Here is a 20,084-nt window from a genome sequence, read left to right on the forward strand (position 1 = left end):
TATGTCCATGTTTCCATATAGTCAGCGCAGTTGGGCTCAACAGCACAGTGCTTTAGGACAGGAATACTATAGCCATAAGTGAGATACAAAGAACTAACTGAGAATTATCATGATGATATTAACTCCTGTGAGCTCCAACATTACCTTCCAGTAGCATTTCCAACTCCAAGAGTGTGATGATTAGGTCCAGAAGGAGTTATGACAACCTCTCTTCTTTCAAAGAGAGATCAGTAACACTTGTGGATGATGTAGTGGTAGAATCAGAGTGAAAATGGAAGACTACAGACATGCTCTAAGGATGCAGATAGGAGATTCAGTTTGAGTTTGCTCAGTTCTGGCCCATTAACATTATTCAGGAAGATTTTCATTTTGCTGGTTTTTTTCATGTGTACCTGCATTACAAACCTCCAGAAGCACATGAGAAAAGGGAGAAAGTCCAAAGACCAAAACTCAGTTTGAAATTGCAACTAGAGGTATGGCTACCCTGTAATAAAAGGTCTGTAGCAAGGCTGCAGATGACTTGAGCTAAGGCTGCTGTGCTGTAAAAAAATTGCAGACACTGGGGCCTAAGCTGAAGTCTGAACTTTGAGACCCCATGATGGGAAGTGTTTTCAGATCCTGGGCTCTAGCCTAAGCCTGAATATATACACTGCTATTTTTAGCTCCATGGTCTGAGCCCCATGAGCCCAAGCCAGCTGATTCAGGCTCTGAAACTCAACGCAGTGCGGTTTTTTTAATTGGAGTGCAAACACAACTTAAATTGTTAAGGTGGCTTTGATGAGGGCAGATGTGTCTGATGAGTAGAGAAGATGCTTTACTCTTTGAAACAAAGACAGCAAGTGCTTTGAATACAGTAGATACAAGTCTTCCACATTAGTCAGAAATGTCTTCACACCAACATTTGGCGTAAAGGAGGAGGAAAGAGCAGACTGCAATTACGTTTTTCTATGTCTCTTTTCACTTCTCACTTTTCATGCTCTCTGACCTGTAAAACTGCAGAGCAGCACATCACAGAAATAAACTTGATTATAGTATGAAACTGATAAAAGCTTGAACTGTAAACAGAATTTGTGTGATAGCAATGTTTTAGGGGAAAATTTATTCCCCATATTATATTTGAACAGAAATTAAACATAGTTTTAAGAGATGGAAGAAAGTATTTGTATTTGGCTTACACAACCAAACCACAGTGAAGAGTAACACCCTTCAGGACCTCAAACACATCCCTTTGTGGTTAAGGATTTTTTTTATTCCTTTTATTTGCTCCTTAAAAGTCAAAATAGTATATTGATCTGTGACATTAAATATGGCAGCCCACATATTGAAGAGTTACTGAGAAACTGACAGAAACAAAGTGAAACTGTCAACTTCTAAGTTCTCTATAATAGCGTTCCTTACCCTACCTGGCGCGTGCTGCTTCCACGGCGAGTGCCAATAGGTTGCCTTGACCTGTGGCAGCACATTCAGTTAGAGCAGCGAGGCGCTGCTGGGCTGCTGCTTCATCTCTGCTAGCTTTCACCTTAGATGAAGGAGGGAAAAACACTCAGTTTCAGTAAGCAACTAAAGATAATCAGGAATTCCAATATGAGCCAGGAAAGGCTCCCTGGTCTAAGATGCCTGTATTTGAATCAAATAAGAATACAGCTCTCATGCTGAGATCAGGAACATTAAAGATTACCCAGAAGAAGCCAGATATTTCAAAAAGGGGTAACATCATTACTTATTCTGTCCACCTGCTCTTCCTTCCCTTGCTACAATGCTAGTTTGAAGATATGGTAAGGTTAGTTTTACATTTTCTAGAATTTTCTCTGTTAATGTCTGCTATAGAGTATTTTATTTTATAATGTATAAGAAATTTTGTTAGGCAAAAGATTTTCATAATGAGATACCTAAAGCTAAGCTTCTAAGTAAATAGGTAGGTACATAAAAATATAGACAGAGAGCTGCTTTTGTTCTCAGCACTTCAGAAAAAAAAATCTAGCTATCTTTACACAAAGGTCTCTATAGATTTAGGAGCCTAACATTAGGTACCGCTCTTAAGAAAATCTTGGCCTAAATATTTAGAATCAAGCATTGTGTGTGGGGGATGGGGGGAAAAATCAATTCCAGTAACCGCACAAAGTACATGTTTGTGGTAAATGATTCTCCATTAAGTAAGGTGGATACAAGGAAACCAAATGAAAATTGCTCTAAGGCTAGATCTGCACTAGGGAACAAAGTTGATCTCAGTTATGCAATTCTAGCCATTCCATTAGTGTAGTTAGAATCGACGTATCAGAATCAACTTTCTGTCCTAGTGCTGACTGGGGCTCTTTGGGCTCGTGCTGACATCCCTTACTCCATGCAATAGCACGGAGTACCTGGGTCGATGGCCGAGCCTAGAGAGATCAGTTTTGCCACATCCTGACACGCGTCAAAAACTCGAACTCCAGAAGATCAACCACAACATGATTATCTTATGATCAGTACAGACATAACTTTTCATTTTACATTAAACATTTAGAGTAAGAGAAAAATAATGTTACAACTGCAGAAACAGAGGTAAGAATAAGAAACAAGCCTTTAAAATAATATGCTGAATGGACCTTTAGAATAATATGCTCAATAACCCAAAAAGTGAGGGTGAGAAATATTCTGCCCCAATCAAACAATCAAAAAATGAAGCAGATTAGACAATGACACATTTTGAAGATATTCTACCATAGAGAAGCTTTAAATAAGTACTAATTAACACAAACCACTAGTCCATATAAAACAGGGAATTTGATAGTGAAGAAGATGAATCTGCTGAACACAGTGTTTCAGGCACCTTAGACTTCACCTCCAGCATTAGTACAGTCATGACTTTAAAAGTCTCGTCTGTTACCGTCTGCAATTTATACTTTTGGCTTTTTATTTAAAACTATATATTGTTTTAACCATCTGACTGCAACAAAGTATTCTTGATATATAAATATCTGGGCATTAGACAAAATGTGCCTGCTCTGCTGTTCAACACAAAAGGGCCATTTTAAGATGCCCCGAATGTTAAGGTGGTTTTTTTTTTGTTTGTTTGTTTTTGTTTTTAAATAAAGAAGTGTGAGTATGATGATGGGCCACGAAGGGAAGAGTCATAGGAAGAGAATTAATATACAGTAGCACAGACAAAATTAATGGAAAAAGTATAGTCTTCCTGTTTCTTTCCATTTAGTCCCTGGCCTTGCTTCTGTACTACCTCACTGGTGCCACTGGTTTGCTGCCCCAGCCACATTGGTTTTGGCTGTATTTATTTGAGTACTTTCCTTACACGCTCGTTAGTGTTTGTATTAAACTATTGTCTCGAAGCTCCATTGTGACAGCAACCGCATACACCTCACAAAAAGTAAGTCCCCCACAGAGCTTACAATCTAGTAAATCTCCGTTCAAATTAACAACAGATCTGGGAAATCATCATCTACCTACGCTAAATTATAAGTGTTTCCACAATTCAGTCTCAATGCACTTCACCAGTGTCCTGCAAAATATCTACTCTTCTGTCAAAACTCCGTGGTGCAGAGACTACTAATTATACCAAACTGATTTTTTTCTTTTGTCATCCTGACAATATCCAGCAGAGGTCACGATGAGACCAAACTCATTTCTTTCATTTATTTGAACACAAGCAACCAATGATAAAAGGCCAAAGATCCCCTATATTGTCTCCTTCTTGATGAACAGAACCCTGGTCTAATTTTAACTCAGGATTAATTTTTGTTTAATCTAAATAAATAAGGAGAATAACAATAAAAAATGCAAATACTCTAGATTTCAAAAATCAGCCTCAGAGGAAAAAAATGAAGTCCTACAGTTGACTTCTAGATCGCTGAATTCAAGAACAGTGTTATTGCTCTTAAAATGCATTTTTTTTGGCAACCAGCAAACCCACTGAAGACAATTTCATACACAGCTATTTAAAATACAAAAATCTGCATTTTCAAAAACGTACTACCTACCTTTTTGAGCTTCTCAATCTGCTTGATTCGGACTGAACTATTGTCAATAGCTAAAACTTCAACTGTCTCTTCTTTTTCTAACTGATACTTGTTTACTCCAACAATTACTTCAGAACCTGTTGATTTCCCACACAAAGATCAAGAATTTAGACTATATTCACAAACTACTGAGCTATTTTTTGAAACGTTACAGTATTTTATGTAACCAAGTAACTGCTTGTTAGATGTTTTAAATGCAATACTGTCTTTTTAGAGACTACAACCTTCCAAAGCATTTAAACCTTCTCTCTCAAGGAAGTTTACCACTGTTACATTTTATTATAAAGATATAATCAAAGGTAAGAACATCTGACTGATTTATATACTGAAAAGTAACATGTAAAAATGGCGTGTTCTTTCTCCCTAAATCTACATGCAGTCAGAATGATATCTACTTACTTTATTAACTATCATTAATGACAGAGGCCTGTATGTAAGACATGGAAAGTAACTGTTACCCTCAGCATTTGTGTGGCCCTAGCTTGGGTAGTGTCCAGTTTGGGGCACCACATTTTTTTTTAAAGCGTGAAAAACTTGGAGAGAGACACCTACAACACAATGGAAAGCAAAAATGAGGAGAAAAGGTTGAAAGAACTGGACACATTTTAGTCTAAAAAAGACAAGACTGAAGGGGACCTGGTAAGTCTTAAAAATGGCAAAGATTGTTGTAAAGGGGACAGTAATCAATTTTTCTCCAAGTTCACCAAGAGTAAAACAAAAGGTAATCTTAGTTTGCAGCAACAGAGATTTCAAACTATACAGAATATTTAAACACTGAATAACTTACATGGGGTGTGGAGATAGTGGGGGTATTTAAGAACAGGCTAGACAAACATTAGCTTTTAAGGGATGGTCTGGGTATACTTAGCCCTGTCTTTATGTGGGGAGATGCCCAGACAATCCCAAGGTCCCTTTCAGCACTACATTTCTATGATTCTATTCATTCAAATTGGTATTTGCAAGAAATGTGTAGCAATGAAACGTCACAAGTTCACTACAACCTTTAGGTCACGTTGCCAACTTCTACATACATCTTAAATTACCAGTGAGCAGAAGTTCTCAGACTGTGGCCAACAATGCATGTGAACGCTTTCTAGACATCCACAAGATGCCTAGATTTTGCCTGTAACAGCTGTGCACTTATGATGATTATGAACAATTTTAGTACGTAGAGAGAAGGGGTTTTTCAAAATTGGAAAAAGGATCAGAGGACTGTATGACTAAGAATGATGAGTATAGAAATTTTCATCTCTAGATCAAGATTCCTAATCCTTGACAAATTTTAAAAAACCTTTAAATAAATGTCAGTTTTCTCAAAAACTACACTGTATGATCAAATAATTTAACATTCTATAAGAAAGTTAAATTAAACATTCTATTTTTAGTTGAACAGATTTTAATAACAGCTTGTGTTTCCAAAGTCCACTATGTCTCACATTACCTGAAAGAATTCAGCCATTTAAAAATAAATTAATCTTGGGAGGGAAAAAAGACAATGGAAAGTAAACATAACAAAAAAGATGGACCTGCTCCAATCCAGGTCAATGGGAGCTTGGCCATTGTTAAGAGACACAAAAGTTGTTCAGGGCTCAGAGAGAAATTTTTGCAACCACATTCAATTATATCTGCTGGTGATCATACATATTTTACTTCAATAGCCATGATTTGAACATACACTATTACAGAACTCAGGCAATCTCATTGCAAATCATCGTTGGATATTCCTTCCCCATATCGTCCATGGCTTTGTCTAACCTAATTTTAAATGTGTCAAGCAATTAGTTTTTCACCATTTCTTATGGAAGATTATTTCACTTCCCTTCTTGGGAAGTTTACATTGCAGGTATAAAAAAAGTATTATGGAATAGCTTAATCCAAAATAATTCTGATGCATAGACATAGTATTTCAGATTACAGTCCTGGGAAGCAGTACCTTCAGGGGCTCTAATTCGAAACAGGCTCTACTGCATGTAGACATACGATTTTGAAATAAGTTTTGCTTATTCCAGGGCTTTCCTGGAGTGTAGACATTAATCTGGAAGAGTTTATTTTGGAATAACAATTTGGGACTAAACTATTCCAGAATAGCTTTACTGTGTAGACATACCCAAATATTTAACCTAAAACTACCCCTCTTATTGATTTAATTCCATTATGCCTTGTTTAGGAAGTGAAAATGAATTAACGCACTATTTAAAGCTCAGATCTAGAAACAAATATTGCAATATTTTAAAACCACTCTCTCTGGAGTTAACTACCTTTAATCTCCCTCACTCCCTGCCCTTACCAGAATCGATCCTGGCTTGTCTTCGGGCAGCACATTCTTCAATCCGGAGTTTGGGAATTCCCTCAGCTACAGCTTTAGCCATTCCACCCATTTCTTCAATCTCATTAATAAGCTAAGAAAGAAAACGAGCAAATTAAGAGCATGGCTAGTAGAAAGAGTCATGAAATTAACTTTTTAAAATCCAGTATTATTTAAATCCTTATCAGCACATACCTAAAACTCTCATGCTTTAAATTAAAAACGGATTCTAGCTACCTATATTTGTATAATTTGGCTCTCTCACTATACACACAGAAATTAAAAACAGTACTAATGCATGGTATTTTACAAAACAATTAAAAAACATGTTTCCTATTCCTTCACACTCACTCCTGAAAGGTACAGAGTGCTACATCCTGCAACTAACTCTCTGTGGTCATACTGTGCAGGGCCACACTGGCTTTAAAGGAGCTCTGTACATGATGAACTCATAGAAGACAACTGCAGAATTAAGGTTTAAATCTCAAACCTGCACATGTATAAATATGTAACTTTATTCATGTGAGTAGTAGTTGAACTGACATAAACAGAACTAATCTAAGTAAATAACTAGCACTCCTGTTGCACCTTAGAAGAAATTTATTAAGCCATGAGCTTTGATGGGTAAGACCTACTTCCTCAGATAAGAAGGGGATCTTACACACAAAAGTCAGTTTTTCCGGCAACCCTCGTCCTCTCCCAGATGACAAAGAGTGCCTTTTTCTGACATATTCTTTCAGGGGAAAAAAAATAAGTGTGTAGGTGCCCCGCCCCCCACCAAAAGATCAGTCCTTATGGTGCCAGATTTCTTGAGCCCTGGCTCATTCTTTCAAAAGAGCAGTGGCTTTGTGGACGCTCTCTAGCGAAAGAGTGGATCGATTTTTTGATCCACTTTTTCGTGTATGAATACGCTGTTTCAAAAGAAATTTTTTCATAAGACATCTTCTACAAGAACTTCTTCTGAAAGATCACTGTAATGTAGACATAGCCTTAGAATGTGTTTAATTACAAATACATATGGCATTACTCTAAGCCTTAGCTTAACAAACCACTTATACGTGTGTAACTTTAAGCAGTGAGTAGTCCCTTTGATTTAAGTGGGACTAAATCCTGCTTAAAGCTATACCCATGTTTAAGTGCTTCGCTGGATTTGGACTTTGGTGGTAGCGAATTTAAAAATAAATGCAATACACCATTCACTCCAGAGAATCTATCATACCAAACAGCAATTAAAAAGGTGTTTCTTAACTAAAAACTGTAATTAAAAAAATTGCACAACTGACCTTTAAAGCCGCCTCACAGAGGTCGTTGGTAAGGGATTCCATCAAATAAGACCCTCCCCATGGATCTGCCACTTTAGGAATACCAGACTCCTCCTGTATAATAATCTGGGTATTCCGAGCAATGCGAGCACTTTTCACTGTAGGCAAACCCAAGGCTTCATCAAATGAATTTGTATGCAAAGACTGAGTACCTCCAAACACTGCTGCCATTGCTTCAATTGCAGTACGGATAACATTGTTGTAGGGATCCTAAAAGCAAAAGGAAATCTCTGAAGTATGAAGGGGGTGCCATTGAACTGAGATGGTTATTTTATCTTCAAACAAATATTTTGATTTTTGGTATACGAAGTGAATCATAAAAATGTATACTCTCCAAAAAACAACAAATTTAAAAAAAGAAAAAAAAGCAGCAATGTACATGAAACAAAGTTGCTAGATATAAGGAATCCTCTACTGGAAGACGATAATGAGGCTTTATAAACAAACATGACAAATTATAAAGGCATCCGCCATTTAAACTAGAAACGTAACTAAAACAAAATCCTTCTAATTGCTCATGGCAGCTCATTAGGGCTGATAATTTATATGTGATAAACCTATTTCTCATTTCTAGGTCGATTCACTGTTTGCCACTGCTTTCGATCAGTTAATAAAACCACTATATTGTTACACGTACATTACAGAAAAAAATAAATTATTTGTGCAAGGTCATCCACAATGTCAGAAAAAGCTGGAAAAAATATCTAAGGAATCCCCAGTTTTCTATTCTACAAGTTCTCTCTTACTACAATAATCCTTCAAAACACATGATTTCAAGTTGCACTTAACTCGCATTAAAGCGATTTAAGTGCAACTCAAAATCCGGCTTCCCCTGGCCCTGGCTCAACCACTGCAGGTCTGACTCCCCCTCCCCACATGGCTCCAGCTCAACTTCACCCCCCGCACTCCCTGCAGCCCTAACCCACCCCAGGCTTAACCCCCCTGCACCTCTCCCACAGCCCCAACCCACTGTCAGGCTTAACCCTCCCCAACTGCCTCCCCCAAAACCAAGACTTCCATTTCAAAAGAAGCTAGGTGCCCCTGCTGCTTCCCCAGCTGCAGAACATGTGTTCCGCTGGGGAAAACACTCCCCTTGACTTACGCGAAATTTGAGTTATGTGCAGGTGTGTGGGAACGTAACCCTCCCATAATTCAAGGAACTACTCTATTTGCCAGCTTTCGAACCCACTGAAGGTTTTTAATCTAAATATCACTTTTTCATTTTGTTTAGAGTAATAATTTAGATGGGGAATACATTTTTCCATATCTCAAAAAAGGCAATGTTAGTTTTTCATTTGGAAAAGTAACAACATGATTTTCATCAGACTGTGTTAAATTAGCTGCCACAGAATGATCATATTAGTATGATGGATAAAAGGAACTCTAACTTCTGAAAATAAAAATTAGCATTATATAAATACTATAGACTAAGTGACAATAAATTTTCTTAGTTTAGTTTATAAAGCTCTACTTTCATAACATTTAAAATCAGGCACAGCTATACATCTTGACAGATAATACACACAACTGAGGTGAGCTGAGATGACAGTACAGTGACTAGATGTAGACAAAATTATAAAAAATGAATTCCTTTCTTTAGCATGTGGGACTGGAAAGACTAAATAACTAATTAAGGGAGAATGACATGATGGAAAGCAATTAGGAAAGGCCAGACCAAAACATGCACACTAAGATTAGGATTAATTTATTTGCTCATTAAGTCATTTATTTCCACACAGTATCTGCTGCAGGTGAAAGTCTGTACATTTCTCATACGTAACAAATATGAAATTTCTATGGCCACCTTCAGGGCACAAAAACCTCTCTTCAGGCTTGTTCACACAAGAAAATTGAAGGTTTTTTTTTTTTTTTTTTTTAAAGTGATATACTTAAACCAGTGCAAAAATGGTCTTGCCAGTGTAAAAAAGCAGTCACCTCAGTATCACTACCTTACTATAATTTGGCTTACATGAACTTGGGACAGGTATAATTTTAAAAGCCAATCTAATTTATGCTGTAGCAGCCACCTTATTTAGATAAAAGCCCTTACATTCTGCCCATTCATAAACAGACATTACTGGGCAAATCAGGTCATGGGAAAGGTTTGTAAAGCAGCAAAAAAATTAGGAAGAAAGCTACTTTTGAAAGAGGGGCTTCCTTTTGAAGGAACCCCATCTACACAGCTGTTTTGCATTTTGAAAGGCGCTCTCCCAGAATGGCAAGTGCTTGTCATTATGCAAATAAGGCACTAAATATGCAAACTAGCACCTCCTTTCCATTTTCAATCCGTGGCATTTATATGCCCCTTTAGAAAGGGAGGCACCAGTGTAGACATAGTCTAAATGTTTTAATTTGATCTCTTTTAACTTAGTCAAAGTCATCTTCTGCAGCACATAGATGAGGACATCACAGAATGCCAAAGCTATTAGAGCCTCTAGACTGCTTGTGTTAACAAAGCATTAGACTGTCAGGCATATTAGTGTGCATGAATCAGTAGAACAGATTTAGTTCTAAGATGATCACATTTATAGACAATCATTTAAAATTCAAAATCCAACCTGCTCAGTAAGGGACCACCCTGAGGTCTGACAATGAGCTCGTAGAAGAAGAGATTTGGGGTCCTTGGGCTGAAACATTTTCTCTATTAATTGAGCCCAAAGCCTTCGCCCAGCTCTTAGCTTAGCTATTTCCATGTAGAAGTTCATACCAATTCCCCAGAAGAAAGACAATCTGTAATAAGAGCACATGTCCAGCATTTTAATTATATAGAACAATTAACAATAAAGGTAGTTCCCAGAATTCTCTATTACATCAAGGAAGAAGAACAATCATACTGCCTCAGACCAATGATCCATCCAGCCCAATATCCTTGCCTCTAACAGTGGCCAGTGCCAGATGCTTCAGGAGTACCTTAACATGGAAATATCAAGTGATCCATCTCGTCACTCAATCTCAGCTTCTGGCAGTTAGAGGTCTAAGAATACCCAGAGTATGGGACTGCATCCCTGACAATCTTTGCTAACAGGCACTGAAAGTCTTATTCTCCATTAAATTATTGAATTCTTTGTTGGAACAGTTACACTTTTGGCATTCACAACACACCCTGGCAACCAGTTCCATGTGCTGAATGTGATTGTGCGTTATGCAAAGCAGCATTTCCTTTTGTTCGTTTCAGATCTGCCACATATTAATGTCACTGAGGCCGTGTCTACACTAGCCCCAAACTTCAAAATGGCCACGCAAATGGCCATTTCGAAGTTTACTAATGAAGCGCTGAAATGCATATTCAGCGCTTCATTAGCATGCGGGCGGCCGCGGCACTTCGAAATTGATGCGCCTCGCCGCCGCGCGGCTCGTCCCGACGGGGCTCCTTTTCGAAAGGACCCCGCCTACTTCGAAGTCCCCTTATTCCCCATGAGCTGATGGGAATAAGGGGACTTCGAAGTAGGCGGGGTCCTTTCGAAAAGGAGCCCCGTCGGGACGAGCCGCGCGGCGGCGAGGCGCATCAATTTCGAAGTGCCGCGGCCGCCCGCATGCTAATGAAGCGCTGAATATGCATTTCAGCGCTTCATTAGTAAACTTCGAAATGGTCATTTGCGTGGCAATTTCGAAGTTTGGGGCTAGTGTAGATGTAGCCTGAATGACCCCTGGTTCTTATGTTATGTGAAAGAGCAAATAACATTTCCTTATTCACTTTCTTCACACCCTTCATGACATCACAGACCTTCATAAGTTTCTCTGGCCTCTAAAATCTGTTTTCTAACCAGAACTATTCTAGTCTTTTTAATTTTTGCTCATATGGAAGCTGTTCCAAACCCCCAACAATTTTTGTTGCCCTTCTCTGTATTTTTCCTATTCTAATATCTCTTTCAGAGTATTCAAAGTATAGCGTACCATGGATTTGTAGACACATTATGCTATTTTCTGTTTTCTCTCTCTTTTTACTAACAGCGCCTAGCATTTTTAAGCTTCACTGCTACTGCACACCAAACACATTTTCAGAAAATTACCGATAACGAGTCCAAGTTCCTTCTTGTATGATAATTAATTTAGACCCCATCATACTTGCTTGTATAGTTGGGATTGTTTTCCAATGTACATTACTTTGCATTTATCAACAGTGATTTTCATGTGTCATTTTATTGTCCACTCTTCCAGTTTTGCGACACCCCTTTGTAATTCTTCAGCTTTGAATTTAATTGTCATGAGTAATTTTACATGGTTTGCAAACTCTGCCAACTCTCTATTCTATCACTCTGTGATGAGATGCACAAACCCCACTCTGAGCAACATGGGATTAAGGAGCTAATCTGGGCCACCCTGCCTTTCCTCATTACACCTGTAGGATATGCTCCAGTTGGAGAAAAAAAATAGGGATTAAGACAGGCAAACAGCTTGTTTTTGGGGCAGAACAGGGAAGAGCACAACTGCCCAAAGGTCCCCTCCTGAGGGGAAGCGGGGTGCATGACAGAGTCAGCCAGAGAGGGAAACACTCCCCCTCTCATATGAACTCTGGACTTTGTTAATTTCCTTTATTTTTTATTTGGACTATCCCAATAAGGAAAACCTTTAGTCTGAGATGGCCCAGCAGGGTGGGCCATAAGACATGGAGGAGAAAGGGAGCTACTTCGGCTGCATGCTGCCACCAGCAGATGCCTTGTGGTATGAAGCATCACCTTAAACTGGACAATTACTTCGCAAATGTCACAGAGGAGTGCGGGGAGTAGGAAATGATCTAGCAAGGGCAGCCTTAAGCAGGCTCTATTGTCAGACTGCTGACAGTCCTCAAATAGTCCTGGATTAGAGCCACGGGGTCCCCTGCTGATAGCCCTCCTACAGATCACTAGCCTTACCCTGGGCCAGTAGGTGAAATTATCCAACCAACGAACTCCTAAGTGAGGATTGTCCTATCTTCTTTCTAGATAACTTATGAAAATGTTGAACAACACTGGTCTCAGTATAGATAATTGAGGAACCCTGCTATTTCTCCTTCTCCACTGTGAAAACTGACCATTTATTCCTCTCACACTTTTTCACTAGTTACTTATCCATGAGATGACCTTCCTTCTTGTCCCATGATTGCTTAGTTTGCCTAAGAGCCTTTGGCAAAGGACCTTGTAAAAGGCTTTCTGGAAGTATTATATATGTCCACTGGACTACATTGGTTCACATTTGCTGATCACCGAAGAATTCTAATAGACTGGTTAACGTTGTAATAAAGAACACAATTATCAGACACACAGATTAACATGATATGGTATAGAAAAGTCAGCATTTGTAAAGGGAAACCATGCCTGACCAATCTGCCTGGTATGGAAGTCAGGCTAATTGACCTATATATAATTGTCAGGATTGCCTTTGGAGTTATTCTTAAAATAACTAAACAAATAAATCAGAGCCAGAGGAGCTCTCCTCCAGTCCTCTAGTACAAAGGCCAATTTAAGCAATAGCATAGTTAGTAGCTCTACAATTTCACATTTGAGTTCCTCCAGAACTTCTGTGTGAATAACACCTGATTCTCAATTTGGGACAGTTCCTCAGATTTACTACTTAAAAGGAATGGCTTAGGTGTGGGCATGACCTCTGTGCCATCTATAGTGAAAAGTGATGAAAAAATATTCAGTTAGCTCCTCCACAATGGCCTTGTCTTCCATAAGCACTTCTATAGCATCCCAATCATCCAGTAGCCCTAATCAATTGTTTTGCAAGCCTCCTGCTTCTGATGTCCTTAAAAATTGTTTTGCTATTAATTTTTGAGTTCATTCAGCCTTCAGAATCTCCTATCCAGAGGTTTAAGAGTCTACTTCCCACTTCAGGGAGGGTCTAACTCCCATTAGAGTTAACGGAAGTCATTAGAATATACTAATATGCTTCTTCTGGGCCTTTCGATTAAATTCAAGTGTTAAATTAGTTTGCTATGGGATACTTTAGTCATGGCATAGACTGGTTGATCTACAGTAACATCTCTATTTGTAATTTTTCTTAATTTGCAGTTATGGGGAATTGTAATTCTGGTGCCAGTCTGACAGCACCTAGATTTTAACAAATTCCCTGGAGCCAACACAAATTATTATTAAAGAAAACTGATACCTAGGCATGACTTCAGTTATGTGAAACTTTAAAAATATTTCAAATGGTGTTTTGTTGGTTAACTACAAGGAGGCAAAAATAAAAAATTATTAGAAGACACCACAGGGCTGCAAGAGCTGCCGATTAACCTAAGTGTCTGTCATTCTAGATTACAATCCATGCCACTGCAATCTTAAACTAGTTGAAAGACAGCCTGAATATTACCTTTGTAACTAGCAGAATTTGCAGTGTCTGAGTCCAACATGAAGTTAAAACCTAGAGTCTCTATTCATTTTTGCAAGATAGCAAAGTATGCATGAGCTTGTTTTACTTACCTTGGTGCAAATTCATCAACGGTAAGGCCAGCCTGGAGTCCAGTTCTGCAGTACTCCAATCCATCCGCTATAGTATAAGCTAATTCCAAAATGGCATCAGCTCCTGCCTCTTGCATATGGTACCCACTGATTGAAATGGAATTAAATTTTGGCATATGCTGCACGGACAAAAATGCAAAAAACCAAAAATTTGCGAAGAAATTTAGGAAGTCTCTCTTGCTTGCTATCACTTTGGCCCAACCATTCTTTCATTACTGAGACACAGTGGAACAGCTTCAACATTTGCCCAGGCACTCACTGGAAAAAATGGCAGATTTTTTTCATATTTCCTTTTCCCACTCAGCTGGAGGGGGGACTCAAACCAGTTGTCTGACACATCCCAAGTGAGTGTCCTCACAACTGAGATAAAAATTATGAGGGTGGTAATACTTCCCCTCACCCTTCTGGCTATTTTATATAAATTTATCAAATCACACCTCCATAGACAAGAGCGGGAGCCTGGAAAGTGACCAGGCAGCTGCTGCACCTGGCTCCCAGCGGTTTAGAAGAGAAGGGAAGGGTTCCTCTTCCTCCAACTTAAATGAAATTTGAGTTGCATGGGGGTTGCAAAGAATGCAACCCTCGCGTAACTCAGGGTTTTACTATATTCAAGACTGCAGCACTCTAGCCCAGGCTACAAAATCTACCTTTGCCTCCTTGCTTTGCCTTCTTCCAGGCTGGCCTCTACGCACAAAACAGTCTCCCACTCCCCATTGGCTAAACTTTCTCCCATGTACCATGAACATCCTCCCTAAATCCCATCCTTCTCAAATCCCTGCTATCTACAGATAGAGATTAATACCAAATTTTGTACTTCCTATTCTACACCATTACTAGCTGCCATGGTATCTTTCACTTTACAGAATGAAGCGTCTTGTGAACAAATGGGCACTGCATAAATAACAGAAGTGAACTAAAATAAAAAATACCTCTGATGTATACTGGAAGATGTCAGCAATGATCTTCATCGATGGTTCTGGTGGGAAAATGTATGTATTTCGGACCATGAACTCCTTGAGTATATCATTCTGGATTGTCCCAGTAAGCTTAGCTTGAGGCACTCCTTGTTCTTCCCCAGTTACAATAAATGTGGCCAAGATAGGAATGACTGCACCATTCATTGTCATGGAAACTGACATCTTCTCTAAAGGAATTCCATCAAAAAGGATCTTGGTGTCTTCCACAGTATCAATGGCAACTCCAGCCATTCCAACATCACCACGGACTCGTGGATTGTCTGAATCATAGCCACGATGGGTTGCCAGATCAAAGGCAACTGACAATCCCTGCTGGCCAGCTAGATTCATGAAAACAAATGCATTGGAACAGTACAATAGGTTTCATTTAGGAATGGTAACTATTTTGCATAAGGTCTCAACTGACACAATTGGTGGTATGACAGGCTAGCCTCAAAATTCTCTGGAGGTCTGTCAGTTTCTGGGGAGTTTAAACTTGCATTCAAAAGAGTTCCCTTACAGATAATCTAATTCTGAATGTGTATTGAAGCAGCTCTGAGTCTTCAGTGACAGAATGAGAAAATAGCTTTCAGGGACAAATGCTGGCACAGACTCAAGGGAATAAAAGCCCCTAAATACAGTAAAACTGCCATGGCTTCCCTGGGCAGCAGAAACAGCACATTACAACAGAACTTACATCATGTGTGTTACACAGGAAGTCAGACTGGATCGGGGTCAACAACCTACGGCTCTGGAGCCACAAAGGGCTCTCTGAGAGGCCACCTGCAGCTCTAAGAGCTGACTCCACATGCAGCTCCAGAGGCTGCTGCCACTGCTGCTTAAACAAAAAACGAAATCAAGTTGCGCACTGTTGAACGAACTGAATTTAGTTTCGTTGTTAAAGCAGCGGCAGCTGGAGCCGCTGAGCAGTCAGCCACAGCACAGCAGGGAGCCCAGAAGAGAACGGTGGCTGGACAGGGAGCTGGCCCACATTGGCAGAAGTCTAAGCCGGCATGAAAGCTGCAGGGAGGGGCGGATGAGCCTGCCCCTGCCAGAGCTGCACAGCAGCACCGAAGACGCAGAGGCCAGTGGTGGGAGGCAGCAGCTGCAGCAGAATTGTGCACTGAGGTGAGTTAAGCCTGGGTGAGGGGAAAGGCTCAGAGGGGGTTAAGCCTGGGGGTTAGGGGAGGGGAGGTTGGACTCTGAGGGGTCAAGCCTGGGGGCAGAGGTTTGGGCTCAGAGAGGTTAAGCCTGGGGGTGGGGGAAGGGAGGTTGTGACTGAGAGCGATTAAGTCTGGGGGTGGGAAGCGGATTTGTGGCTTGGAAGGGTAAGCCTGGGGATGGGGGGTGGGTTTGTATCATGGGGGGGGGGGGTAAAGCCTGGTGGTAGAGTGCAGGTTTGCAGCATGGGGGGAGAATTTGGGGGCTGAGGCAGGTAGAGCCTGGAGATGGGGGTAACAACTTTCTAACTGGCACAAATCATTATTTGTGCACTGTTCTTAAAATAGGGTGATAAAAAGCACGGGTTGATGTTATTTATTGAGTACTGTCTTGTATTCACTTGCATTGTGGCTCCTGAAGGACTGATTTTATAACTGAATCTGAAAAAATGGCTCTTCTCACGATTTTGGTTGCAGACTCCAGACTAGATGATCACAGTGGTCACTTCTAACCATATAGTTAACGATTGGTGAATTTAATGGTGTTACAATGGCATTGCCACTATATAAACTGCTATTTGGATCCAGAATCTTACACTGTCCACATACCAACTATTATTAAAGCCTATGGATTGTACAAGTAGCAGTGAACTGGATACATAACTTTTCCAGTTAAAGCACTAAGTATGGAGAGGATTCCTTTTCTTCCAATACTTGCATTTTCTGTAGAAAATTCAACATTAAGTTCTCAGAGAGCTATGAACTGCCTCCAGTTAATCTCAGTGCGATATTATTTCTGAAGAACAATGATAGAAATTTGAAGTCAGCTTCTCTATCGCTGATCATGTTTGCAGAAACATCCTGCAATTCTGGGACTGTGAACAGAGTGAGACCATCATCACTCCAAAACCATGTAGTACAATTACATACAGCTTTTTCACTGAGGCCCTGAGGGACAAATCTTTGAAATAGCCATGCTAAGGGTCATTCTGAAGATTACTAATGAAGCACTAAAATGCATATTCAGCGCCTCATTAGCATGCCACTGACTGCAGCTCTTTGAAATTGCCACTTTTCACTCTCACTTTTCGCTCTCTGATGATAGGAATAAGGAGATTTCAAAGTTGGTGGAGTCTTTTCGAAAAGGACCCCCGTCTGGACAAGCTGTGCAGGAGTGAAAAGCGGCAATTTTGAAGAGCCGTGGATGGCAGCATACTAATGAGGAGCTGAATATGCATTTCAGCACCTCATTAGTATTCTTGGAAATGGCCATTAGCATGGCTATTTCAAAGATTTGTCCCTCCTTAGTGTAGACATGGCCTCAGTGTTTCCAAATAATTTAAAACCAATTAAGCAAGATTAACCATTCCCGTTAGATGGTTAAGCATTAATATATCTACTTAATGAAGAAAACATGTGACTTCACAAGGTCACATAAAAAATCAATGGAAGACTGAAGAATACTAAAAAGCATGATTACAAACTCATTCACCAATCACTGGGTAAGACTCTCACTGCAGAAAAAACATATTTGTACCAGTCTTCCTCAGGAATAAAACTATGGTTTGTGGTCATTTATATAAAAAAACCTTTCAGAAGAACAATTTGTCAAACATAACTGCTCTATTCACAACATTTTACTTAAGGTGATTTTCTCTTTTTTTTGATAGGTAAAATTATACTGCCCCCTCTCTCAAAATGTGTTTAGGTTGCATTGAGGAAAACGTATGGGGAGAAATAAGACCACGTGGCTCCATGTCAGCAAGTGGATGAACTACTCCTGACATCTAGGCTATGTCTACACTAGCACCCCGCCTTTTGAAAGGGGGATGCTAAAGAGACTTTGGATACGCTAATAAGGTGCTGCAATGAATGTGCAGTGCCTCATTCACATAATGACAGGCATGGCACTTTGAAAGTGCCGCTTCTTATTGCGCACGGCTCATCTGCACGGGGTCCTTTTCGAAAGGACCCTGCACACTTCGAAATCCCCTTATTCCTATAACCAAATAGGAATAATTTCGAAGTTTGCGGAGTCCTTTTGAAAAGGACACCTTGCAGACGAGACACGTGCGATTGAAAGCAGCAATTTCGAAGTGCCACGGCCACCATTATGCTAATGAGGGACTGCATATTCACTGCAGCACCTCATTAGCATATCCCAAAGTGTCTCATTAGCATCCCCCTTTCAAAAGGGGGTGCTAGCGTAGACACAGCCCAACAGTTATAATAGTATTTATTAGGCAATTTAACATGTAGAAGAAATACTGGGACATCTGCTCTCAAAACACCTGAAAATCTCATTTCTGGGAAATTGGCTTGCCTACTATGCTCTGAGTAACCAAAAACACAAAACAAAACAAAACAAAAAAACCAAACCAAACAAAAAAAAAAGACATTCCTCTTCACACAGTGCACATTCAATCTGTTGAACTCCTTGCCAGAGGAAGATGTGAAGGCTAGGACTGTAACAGGGTTTAAAAAGAGAACTAGATAAATTCATGGAGGTTAGGTCCATTAATGGCTATTAGCCAGGATGGTAGGAACAGTGTCCCTAGCCTCTGTTTGTTAGAAGCTGGATATGGATAGCAGGACAGAGACTGCGTGATCAATGCCTGTTCGATCCATTCCCTCTGGGACACCTAGTATTAGACACTCTCAGCAGACAGGATACTGGGGTGGATGGACCTTTGGTCTGACCCAGTATGACCATTCTTATGAGATAAGCCACTTCATGTTCCTAACATTTAAAATGTATTTACAATGACCAGTATAATATTTAAGTCAAGAGTGCCAGGATGAACTAATACTAAAAAGTTTAACTAAAATTGACAAAATATTAGCAGGTTTTCCACAGCAAGTTTGTTTCTCCTATTAGGGCTATGACTCAACACTAGATTGTTCCACGATCCCTTCACTGATCTTGCTTGGCTGAACCTGAAATGCAGGCAGACTACTGCCTTTCATTCAGGCAGATATAGAAAAGGTTAGCTTTACCCTTGATGTTGTCCTTGTAGAACTTGTTGCTCTCCTCTACTGTACTGAAACCAGCATACTGGCGGATCGTCCATGGCCTGTAAGTATACATTGTGGGATAGGGTCCCCGAGTGAAAGGCTTCACTCCTGGCAGCTCCTCAGGAAAGCCTTCTGTGTCCCTTTTGGAATACAAAGGCTTGATGGCAATTCCTTCTGGGGTGTGCCATATCAGGTCTTCTGGATTCTTGCCTTTCAGCTGTTTTTTAGCCATAGCAGCCCACTCTGGATGCAGAGGTTGACAATGAAGGGAGCACCACATGATCTTGGAGAAATGCAGCCCTGCCTTCCACTTGGAATGGTGTGGCCAGAGGTGCAGAAGCCCATCCTTGGCCCTCAACATGTCTTCCTTTGTAGGTCACTAATGTGAGAAGAATTGAAGAACCTGAAAATAGAATACTTGACATTGCCATGTTATTTTTCACTCAAACATCTCAGCTGGGAAAGTTGAGTTACACAGCAGTTAAGTATCAGAGGGGTAGCCGTGTTAGTCTGGATCTGTAACAGCAACGAAGGGTCCTGTGGCACCTTACAGACTAACAGAAAAGTTCTGAGCATGAGCTTTCGTGAGCACAGACTCACTTCATCAGATGTGAAGACCAGCATTTGATGAAGTGAGTCTGTGCTCACGAAAGCTCATGCTCAAAACTTTTCTGTTAGTCTATAAGGTGCCACAGGACCCTTCGTTGCTGTTACAGCAGTTAAGTGGCTTGCCTAAATTCCAACAGCAAATCACTGCCAGAAATAAAGGATGGAACCCACTATTCTGGTTTAACCATTTGCAAACACTCAACTAAAAAATGTGGTACAATGGTATAGGAATGGTATGGCACAGGTATAGGAACCTGAAGAGAA

At 40.1% G+C, this 20,084-nt stretch overlaps 1 protein-coding gene across 2 annotated transcripts in view; it reads right to left on the reverse strand.

Moving 5' to 3' along the window:
• MMUT (methylmalonyl-CoA mutase) overlaps positions 1-20,084 on the reverse strand; it is a 37,382-nt gene that overhangs the window by 16,102 nt on the left and 1,196 nt on the right. The window contains exons 2-9 of one of the 2 annotated variants that reach the window (XM_074991379.1): positions 19,194-19,614; positions 15,010-15,377; positions 14,042-14,199; positions 10,196-10,367; positions 7,599-7,847; positions 6,298-6,409; positions 3,972-4,087; positions 1,404-1,519 (exon numbers count right to left, since the gene is read on the reverse strand). In XM_074991379.1, the coding sequence (XP_074847480.1) occupies positions 1,404-1,519; positions 3,972-4,087; positions 6,298-6,409; positions 7,599-7,847; positions 10,196-10,367; positions 14,042-14,199; positions 15,010-15,377; positions 19,194-19,572 (1,670 nt within the window). In that variant the 5' untranslated portion in view covers positions 19,573-19,614. The remainder of the gene's footprint in view (positions 1-1,403; positions 1,520-3,971; positions 4,088-6,297; positions 6,410-7,598; positions 7,848-10,195; positions 10,368-14,041; positions 14,200-15,009; positions 15,378-19,193; positions 19,615-20,084) is intronic. The other variant, XM_074991380.1, reaches the window with a different exon arrangement.

This window comes from Carettochelys insculpta, chromosome 3, assembly GCF_033958435.1.
Source record: "Carettochelys insculpta isolate YL-2023 chromosome 3, ASM3395843v1, whole genome shotgun sequence".
Classification (NCBI taxonomy): Eukaryota; Metazoa; Chordata; order Testudines; family Carettochelyidae; genus Carettochelys; species Carettochelys insculpta.